General features: G+C 26.4%; 1 protein-coding gene across 1 annotated transcript; it reads left to right on the top strand.

Annotated features, from left to right (window-relative positions):
• The first annotated feature begins 647 nt into the window (after positions 1-647).
• On the top strand, positions 648-10,457 carry LOC122860574 (myb-like protein D). Its single transcript, XM_044164449.1, has 6 exons — positions 648-1,071; positions 1,136-1,188; positions 1,246-1,747; positions 2,436-2,566; positions 7,564-7,887; positions 10,440-10,457. Exons 1-6 carry the CDS (start codon positions 648-650, stop codon positions 10,455-10,457), a joined length of 1,452 nt encoding a protein of 483 aa, XP_044020384.1.
• Positions 10,458-11,019: the final 562 nt, after the last annotated feature.

Here is an 11,019-nt window from a genome sequence, read left to right on the forward strand (position 1 = left end):
TACATAAATAATAATTTAAGAATGATGAAATATAAAACAGAAAAGATTCACGAACAAAAAACCTTTGGTGATAAATACTCTTCGATGGAAAGTTTAGACACCACAAATTTTTAAGTAAGAAAAAAATTTTTTTCAAAATTTACATTTTAGTTTTTCGATTAAAAACTATTATCAATAGAGCAAAAAACCTATTACGCGGGCGATAGAGTTTTTTAATGCGCTTCTTTTGAGCCTGGTACGAAGTCTCTCGGTTACTTAGTTCGTAAGTTATGAGCGTTTTTTTTTTTTCGCCGATGAATTCAAGACTGCGGCTGAGCCTATGGCTCCTAGCCTCCGTAAAAACTTATTTTATGTGTGAAAATAAAAATATGAAAGATAATAATTTGATTTTTTAAATATAATGAAATGTACAATTGTTGTGGTCAAATGAGAATGCCTAATTATACCTGTGTTTATGGTTTACATGAAAACTGTCGCGGCACTCTCTCTGGCAGGTTTCTCTTTATTAGTTTAGAGTTTCATGTATTTCATTTATTAAAAATCTTTCAAGTATAAAACAACAATAAAAACATTGTAAACATTGCAAATACAACAATTAGAAGCTACATAACTTGAAGGAACAAATTTAGAGTATATTTATTAATAAAATGGCACAATTTGATAAACATCAGCTTGAGACAAGTGATCAAGAATTGTTTACTGATTCATTTAATTTTTGTTGGGAACTTTTGAAAAGTAAAGAATATTATCTCAGTGAACGTGAGACCGATATATTTTCAAAGATGTCATTAAATTATGGCCAAGATATGTATGATGCCATGATGATAATTATCAACAAAATTATAAAATCTAATGAACATAAATCAAAAGTTGAATCCACAGAAATTATAACAGCAGAAGCCACTTGTGATTCAGGTTATGATGATAATTGTGATCAATTGGATCAACAACAAAAACAACAGCAAGTTGACAAAGTGAACATTGACATCGACAACAGTCAAGACAAGATGATATTAGAAAAACGGAAAATATCAGTTGATGAAATTCATTCAAAGAAGATGTTCAAAGAAGGTATGTTTTGAATGATGTTGAATTTATTAAATTGTCATTTGATTTAATTGATTTTATTTTTCAGATAACAAAAACAATAACTGTGATGATTCAAGCAATGCTGAAAATATACAAATTGTTTCTTCAAACGAAAATTTAATTAAAAAATCACATATAATTGTTTTTATTAAAAAGGAAAAAAAATTATTTACAAAAGACAATATAACCACTAAAGATGAAATCGTGTCAGATGATTTAATTGATGTTAAAAAAATTAATAATTCGAACGATCACTCATATGCACTAGATATAAAGTCAAATGAAATTTCCAATTTTTCTAAAGATAATAATCAAAGTTACTCGAATGAAGTCATTGAAAGTGTTGGTTATCAAATAAACACAAGAATTCGTACTGGATCACTTGCTCTTAAAAAATATAGTTTCCATACAGAAGAAGATGATGATCTAAGCTTTACCACAGACGAAAATTACCTTGATAATGATGATAATGTTGTAACAGCAGAAGCCACTTGTGATTCAGGTTATGATGATAATTGTGATCAATTGGATCAACAACAAAAACAACAGCAAGTTGACAAAGTGAACATTGACATCGACAACAGTCAAGACAAGATGATATTAGAAAAACGGAAAATATCAGTTGATGAAGTTCATTCAAAGAAGATGTTCAAAGAAGGTATGTTTTAAATGATGTTGAATTTATTTGATTGTCATTTGATTCAATTTACTTTATTTTTTAGATAACCAAAAAAATTGCTGTGATGATTCAAGTATTACTAAAAATATACAAATTGTTTCTTTAAATGAAAACTCAATTGAAAAATCACATATAATTGTCTTTATTAAAAAGGAAAAAAAATTATTTACAAAAGACAGTATAACCATTAAAGATGACATCGTGTCAGATGAGTTAATTGATGTTAATAAAATGAATAACTCGAACGATCACTCATATGCACTAGATATAAAGTCAAATGAAATTTCCAATTTTTTTGAAGATCATAATCAAAGTTGCTCGAATGAAGTCATTGACAATGTTGAACATCAAAAAAACACAAAAATTAGTACTGGATCACTTGCTCTTACAAAGTATAGTTTTTGTGCAGGAAAAGACCATGGTCTAAGCTTTACCACAGACAAAAATTACCTTGATGATGATGATAATGTTGATGATGATGATGTTGATGATGACGATGTTGATGATGATGATGATGTTGTTGATGATGATGATGATTTCCATCTTTATGTTGATAACGATGATGATGACAATAGCCTCAATCATAGTAAAAATCGTGAAGGTAAAATTAAAATAATTAATGGAATTTCTTATGACGAAAAAACACGTGTGGTCAAATTGGCAACAGAAAATCCAAATTGGTCATTAGATTTGTTAAGAGAACGGAGTGGATGTGGAGATATTAGACATCGCCGTCAAGTTGAAGTGTGGAAAGAACACATTGAACGAGGAGGAACTCTTCGTCAAAAAATGAACGTGGTAAATAACTGGGTTATAAATAAGTGCATTGAGAACCAAAAAAAAGGAGAAGTAATTACAAATGCAAAAATTAAAACATGGGGACTTGAAGCCAAAAAAATATTTAAACCTAAAAGTTTTACAGCAAGTGCTGTCTGGTTAATAAAGTTGAAAAAAAACCATGAAATTACTGGTAAACCAAATAATCTTAAAATTAATTGTGACATGCAAAAACAAAAATCATTTTTATACTCGAACATTTACGTTCCTCATGAAATGAAAGTTAAGGTTGTTAATCTTTCAAATGATAATCCACATTGGAGTTTAAAAATGCTAAGGGAACAAAGTGGGTGCAATAATCTTGAAAACATGAATCAACTCTACTATTGGAGAAAAGTTGTTAAAAATTTCAATAAGAAAAGAGCTACTAGTCTTTCTATAAGTTTAATGACTTAATAAATTATTAACTTTTGTTTATGACGATTCTAATTATAGACGGTATTTTCTATTATTATATTTACATTTACATAACATTTTCGTTCGTTTTTTTTTTTCTTGTTCAATTATTTTATTATCATTAATGAATTAATGAGTCAATTTGGTGAATTAATAATAATTAATTAATTATTAATTATTAATTAATAATTCAATTTTGTCTTTTTTTTTTTTTTATCATTAGCAATTTTTTTTTCTGAATAAGATATATTGTTTTTTGAATGTTGTTTTTGACAATAAACTAACGTAAACTTTGTAAATGCAATGTAAAGTATCAATGAAATTGTTTTTTTTTTTTTTTTTTTCAGTATTTACTCGGAACACTTACTTCAATTAGTTTTTTAGGACATATTTTTGTGTCCAGTATTATCTGAGTTTAAGAGTCAACGAGTAATTATTTTTTTTTTGTTGTTATTTTTATTTTTTTCTTTCTTAAAAATACTACACATGGATTCACGACTGTTTGACTAATTTCTCACATGTTTTCTAAAACCAATAAAATATTATTTAAAAAAAAATTAAAATTGATTGTTTTTTGAACATCATAAGAACACGATTAACTATAGGTAAGATTTGACCATTTGTTATTATTTTTTTTCCTCATTTAAAAACACAGCTACAGTATTTCTATATTATTGAATTTTTTTATTTCTCAACGGAGATAATAATTAGTATCGAAATTATCAAATTGTTTAAATTGTTCTTTTGAACAAAAGTCATAGGTGGTAAGAGTCTGTCGTTACTATATAATATCTATATGTATTATAATTTCGATAGTCTGGACTGGATCTATAATATTTTTAGGTATAACATTATATTCAACTTAATTTTCAAGGCTCGTATTTTTTCGGCCGCCAAAAAATACTGTTTGAATTTTTTTTCTATAATATAAAATGGTATGTTGATTGGAAAAAAAAATATTTCATAATGAAATTAAATGTACCTATACTTTGAACTTTTTCATAATATATTGTTTAAACACCCTTATCATAGGGCTGATACCGAACTCAGGCCCGAGCACCCCATGGTGCCCCCCGTCGCGGTTTATTGCAGATTATGGCCATTATGACCATCCGTATTTTTATTTTTCTTTGACTCGTTTCGTCTAGTTTTGCCAAAATCAAAATAAGGGACTTAGTTTTTTTTCGTAAAATTTTTTTTTTCCAAGTTTTTTGAAGTAAAAAATCTAGCTAAGGGAAATAATGTAGATATTGATTGTTTGGCTATAATTAAAGCTAAGCAAAAAATCTAGCTAAATGAAAAATATAGCTAAGTAAAATAATGTAGATATTGGTTGTGTGGCTACAATTACAGCTAAGTAAAAAATCTAGCTAAGTAAAATATCTAGCTGAGTAAAATGATGTAGATATTGATTGTTTGGCTATGATTAAAGCTAAGTGAAAAATCTAGCTAAGTAAAATAATGTAGATATTGATTGCGTGGCTACAATTACAGCTAAGTAAAAAATCTAGCTAAGTAAAATCATTATTTTATAGATATTGGTTGTGTGGCTACAATTACAGCTAAGTAAAAAATATTGCTAAGTAAAATAATGCAAATAATGATTGTGTGGCTACAATTACAGCTAAGTGAAAAATCTAGCTAAGTAAAAACTTAAGCTAAGTACAAAATTTAGCTAAGTAAAAAATCTAGCTAAGTAAAAATCTAGCTAATTAAAATAATATAGATATTGATTGTTTGGCTACAATTACAGCTAAGTAAAAAATCCAGCTAAGTAAAAAATTTTGCTGGTAAAATAATGTAGATATCTAAGTTTTTTTTTTTTTTAAATTTAATTTTTTTTCCAAAGTCCATTATTTTTAGCTTGGCAAAACTAGACAAAACTAGTCAATAAATAAAAATAACAACGGACGGACATGGAAGCCAGAATGAACGATAAGTCACGTTCCGCCTCCCTGGAGCGCTTGGGCCTGAGTTCGGACGTTGCCTATCATAGTGTATTTAAAAATAGATTAGTGTGGCTTTCTTTTGATTTTTTTCAACTGGGAAGTATAGACACGACTTTAATCTGTTGATTTTCATCTTCTATCTCTTGACACTGACGACATTGAATATCTTTTATTATTATTTTTAGTTTTTTCTCTACATTTTTTATTTAAAATTAGCTGTTAATGATTTTATTTATTTTTTTATAAATAGAACCAATCGAACGTTGGACTACTTGCTGCTACTGTAATATTCATAGTGTCGCTAATAAATAAATGTGTCGCACTTTATGGCGTTGTAAGTATTTATATGAAATATATAAATATTTTTGTTGACTAGGTTCAAAATTAAGTTAACAGTCAATTGAAACGATAACATGTACTAAGAAATTAATTTCTTTGATATTTAGATTCCAAGTCTGTTGTTACCATTCACGATACGAGGTCGAATTGATGGCCAATATGGTGTGCTGATATGTCCTGACCAACAACCTGACCCAACACAATTTTAAAAATGACTGAATTTGACAGATATGTCTGTCACACTTGAGGCGTTTTTGATAAGCCTGCTCGTCCTTGTGCATTTATTAGGTTTTATTAGTGTGCTTAAGGTTAGTTTAAAGAAAAGACAATTATGATAATTTAATGTTTTTTATTGAGGATACAGATAATTTTTTTTAATTGACATTTTTGTTTTCTTTAATTCTAAAAATAGGGATTATGCATACTACTTCATTTTTTTGTACGTACGTAGTAGTAGTGGTAACTTTTTGGTAGTGGTAACTTTTTGGTGGTTGGCGAGTGTAGGTACGGAAAACATCAAGTCTCATGTTATGTCACAATTTTTATTGGGATGGTATTGTGTCTTTGCTCTCGGTATGTTAAAATAAACCGCATGTTGTATTCTATTTTTTTTACTAATCATTCCCAGCAGCTAAGTTCAAAGATTTTTTTTTTTTTTTTTTCTAGTCATCGAAGTCATCTCTGCATTAATAATGATGATAATGGCAATCGAATCAATAAAATGCAAAAACGAATAAGTGTCTGGAATTACCGAGGATTTATAAAAAAAAAAAACGAGACGAGACGAGATTCATAATAAAAAAATTCATATAAAATAGAAATTAGTATTTATATTATCTAATATTTTAAAATAATAAAAAAATATAAAATCTTCTATCTCTTGACACTGACGACATTGAATATCTTTTATTATTATTTTTAGTTTTTTCTCTACATTTTTTATTTAAAATTAGCTAACTAAAATTTGTAACTTTTGAATAATTTGAACAGAAGAGATTTTCATGAATATAAATGTTTAACTAATTATTATTAATAAAATTATATAATTTTTAAAACAATTTATTGTCTTGAATATTTTATTTTCATATATGTATATTTTTCTGTATACATTAATTATTGTGCTATGATTAATTCTTATTGTCTTTAGTATTCCAAATATTTTGATCAATTATTTCTGCCACAGTAAATGTAAAAAACGACAATATTATTGAATTTAAAAAATAATAAATATATGTTTTTTATGAAAAAAAGTAAAAAATTCAATTATATCAAAATGTTCATGATGTTACGGTTATGTGATACAGCATATCTAATAAAAATAATTGTTTGCAAGGATGTAAAGAACTTGCTTCATGTAAAAATAAAAATATTAAAAAAAAATAATCTCTTTTTTTTTTTTTTTAAATAATTAAATATAATATAATTGTTGTGGTCAAATGAAAATCCGTAATTATGTGTAGCTTCGTTTACATGAAAACTGTCGTAGTACTCTCTGGCTAGTTTCTCCTGATTAGTTCCATATGTTCCATTTATTAAAAATCTTTCAAGTACAACTAAAACAAATAGATAAAACATTGTAAACATTGCCAATACAATAATCAGAAAGTACATAACTTAGAAAAACAAATTTAAAATATATGTGTTCATTAATAAGATGGAACAAAGTAAAAAACACCAGTTTGAGGAAATTGATCAACAATTGTTTACTGACTCATTTAATTGTTGTTGGGAACTTTTGAAAAAAAAAGAATATTATATTAGTGGCCGTGAGACCAATATATTTTCAAAGTTGTCATTGAATTATGGTCATGACATGTATGAGGCCATGGTGATATTTATGACAGAAATTATAAAATCCAATAACGACAAAGTTGCAGTTGAAAATTCGAAAGTTGGATCAATAAAAATTGTAACAACAGAAGCCACTCGTAATATAGGTTATGATGATAACTGTGATCATTTGGATCAACAACAACAACAACAACAACAAGTTGACAAAGTAAATATTTACATCAACAACAGTCAAGAGAAAATGATAACAAAAAAAAGAAAAATATCAGTTGATGAAATTCATTCCAAAAAGATGTTCAAAGCAGGTACATTCTAAATGTTTTCAAGATTTTTACTAAATTGTCATTCGATTCAATTTTATTTTATTTTTCAGATAACAAAAAAAATAACTGTGATGATGTAAGTAATGCTCAAAATATACAAATTGCTTCTTCGGATGAAAACTTAGTTGAAAAATTACATATGATTGATTTTATTGAAAAGGAAGAAAAATTATTTACAGAACAAAGTATAACCATTAAAGATGAAATGTTGCCAGTTACAGATGATTCAATTGATGTTGATAAAATAAATAACTCTCACGATCACTCAATTGGACTAGGAATGAAGTCAAATGAAAGTTCCAATTCATTTAACAATAATGATCAAAGTTGCTCGAATAAAGTCATTGACAATGTTGATCATAAAAAAAACACAAGAATTAGTACTGGATCACTTGTTCCTAAAAAATATAGTTTTAGTACAGAAGAAGATGATGAACTAAGCTCTACTGCAGACGAAAATGATCTTGATGACAATAATATTGATGTTGATGATGGTGATGATGATAATAGCCTAAATCAAAATGAAAAACTTGAAAATAAAATTAAAGTAGGTGATGAAATTTCTTTTAAAGAAAGAGCACGTGTAGTTGAATTGGCAATAGAAAATCTAACTTGGTCATTAACTATGTTGAGAGAACACAGTGGATGTAAAAATATTAATACCCGCCGTGAGCTTGAAGTGTGGAAAAAACAGATTAAACAAGGGGGATCTCCCCGTGAAAGAATGAATTGTGTAAATAACTGGGTTTTAAATAAGTGCATCGAGAACCAAAAAAAAGGAGAAATGATTACAAATGAAAAAATTAAAACATGGGGACTTGAAGCAAAGGAAATATTTAAACCTGAAAATTTTTCAGCACGTGATGGTTGGTTAAGAACTTTAAAAATAAACCACGAAATTACTGGTAAATCTAATAATCTTAAAATTAATTGCAACTTGCAAACAAAAAAATCATCTTCATACTCGAAAATTTTCGTTCCTAATGAAATAAAAGCTAAAGTTGTTAATCTTGCAAATAAAAACCCACATTGGAGTTTGAAAATTCTAAGAGAACAAAGTAGGTGTAATCATCTTGAAACTATCAATCAACTCTACCGATGGAAAGAAGTTGTGAAAAAATTCAATAAGAAATCAGCCACTAGTCTCTCCACTGGAAAAATTCAATCCTCCAGTACAATATGAATATGATGATATAGATAAAAATACAAGTGCAAGTGAAGACAGAGGCAAACGGGACAAATTCGAAACTGCTAATGTTAGAATTTATTATTTTTACTGGTTGTATCAATCATTATCAAGTTGTTTTCTTTTGTTAATGATCGTTTATTAATCATTGGATTTTATCACAACAAAAGTAACAAATTCTAGTCACCTAATTCAGTAAATACTTTTATAAATAAAAGTTCAACTGATTTTTAATAAGAAATTCATTATAAAAATAATTGTCTTGAATATTCAATTTTCATATGTATTCTTTTATATGCATTAATTATTATATTCTTATTTTCTATATATATATATATATTATAATTTATAACTTATAAATAATTGATGATAATAACACATTTGATCAAAATGAAATATATAAAGTTTTTGAAAATAATAATAATTAATATAATTAACAACTTGGATATTATTTTTAATTAAATTGTTGTGGTGTTGGACATTTACGGTTTTTTTTAATTATTGAATTTGAGATATGATAAACAGATCAGGTTAAAAAAAAAAAATAAAAAAAATAATTGAACTATATCAAAATGTTAGTTGATTTTTTATTATACAGTTATGTGGTGTGACATGAATATTGGAAAATAATTGTTTGCAAGAATATAAAAAACTTATTTCATGTGTAAAAATAAAAGTATGGAAAATAATAATTTAATTTTTTTTTTAAAATGTTGTTTGTAAATAACTGGGTTATGAATAAGTGCATTGAAAACCAGAAAAAAGAAAAATAATTACAAATAAAAAAATTAAAGCATGGAGACTTGAAGCCAAAAAAATATTTAAACCGATAAATTTTCCAGCAGGTGGAAGCTGGTTATTGATGTTTAAAAAAAATCATGAAATTACTGGTGAACCAAATAATCTAAAAATTAATTGTAACTTGCAAACAAAAAAATCATTTTCATACTCGAGAATTTACGTTTCCTATGAAATAAAAGTTAAAGTAGTTAATCTTGCAAATGAAAATCCACATTGGAGTTAAAAAATGCTAGGAGAACAAAGTGGTTGTAAAAATCTTGAAACTATGAATCAACTCAACTATTGGAGAAAAACTATTGGAAATTCAAATAAGAAAAAAGCTTCCAGTCTTTTTACTGGAAAAATTAATTCTTCAATACAATTTAACACTTTTATTAAAAATAAAATTAACAACTTGGACATTATTTCCAATTGAAGTAAGGTGGTGTTAAACATTTACGGTTTTTTTGATTATTTTTTGATTACAAATGACAATACATAATCAGTAAAAAAACGAATCATTGTTGTCAGACAATTAAAAATATTTTGTATAACAATTTATAATAAGTTAGTTTGATAAATATTATTTCATTCATAATTTTATCTCACTGAGATGGCTTAACTTGACTCGTACTGAAATTCATGAATCAATAAAAACATGATTTTTTTTTTTCTCATTCTCGCAAGAACTTTAGTCTCTTAAAATTTGAACCAACTCTACCATTGGAAGAAAGGTGTTAGAATTTTCGATAAAAAATAAGCCACCGGTTTTTCTACTAGAAAAATTTAATTCTTAATCAGTACAGTATACGAATATGATGATCCAAGATAAAAATACAAGTTCAAGTGAAAACAGAGGTAAATGAGGGCAAATTTAAAGCTGATTATGTTAAATTAATCGTTGTCTTAATAGTATTTGAAATATTTTAATCGATAATTTCAGCAACAGTAAATCTAGAGAACGAAATTATTATTAAATTCAAAAAATGATAAATATATCTTTGTTTTTTATGAAAAAAATGTAAAAACATTAACTGTATCAAAATATGTTAATTATTTTTTTATTACAGTTATGTAATGTGGCATAAATAATGAAAAATAATTGAATGCAAAAATGTAAAAAACTTGCTTCGTGTAAAAATAGAAATATTAAAAAAAAATAATCTATCTTTTCAAATAATTAAATATATAAGCGTTGTGGTCAATTGAAAATACGTAATTATATTTGTGTTTACATGAAAACTGTCGCTGTACTCTCTAGCTGCTCTCTCTCCTTATTATTTCCATATGTTTTATTTGGTTTTATTATTGAAAATCTTTCAAGTAAAAAAAAACAATAAAAACATTGTAAACATTGCAAATACAACAATTAGAAGCTACACAACTTAAAGGATAACAAATTGAAAGTATATTTATTAATAAAATGGCACAATTTGATAAACATCAGCTCAAGATAACTGATCAACAATTGTTTACGGACTCATTTAATGTTTGTTGGGAACTTTTGAAAAATAAAAAATATTACCTCTGTGAACGTGAGACCAACATATTTTCAAGGTTGTCATTAAATTATGGTCAAGACATGTATGATGCCATAATGATAATTATGAACAAAATTATAAAATCCAATAAACATAAAGCTGCCATTGA

The sequence above is a fragment of the Aphidius gifuensis genome, linkage group LG1 (assembly GCF_014905175.1).
Source record: "Aphidius gifuensis isolate YNYX2018 linkage group LG1, ASM1490517v1, whole genome shotgun sequence".
In the NCBI taxonomy this organism is placed as follows: domain Eukaryota; kingdom Metazoa; phylum Arthropoda; class Insecta; order Hymenoptera; family Braconidae; genus Aphidius; species Aphidius gifuensis.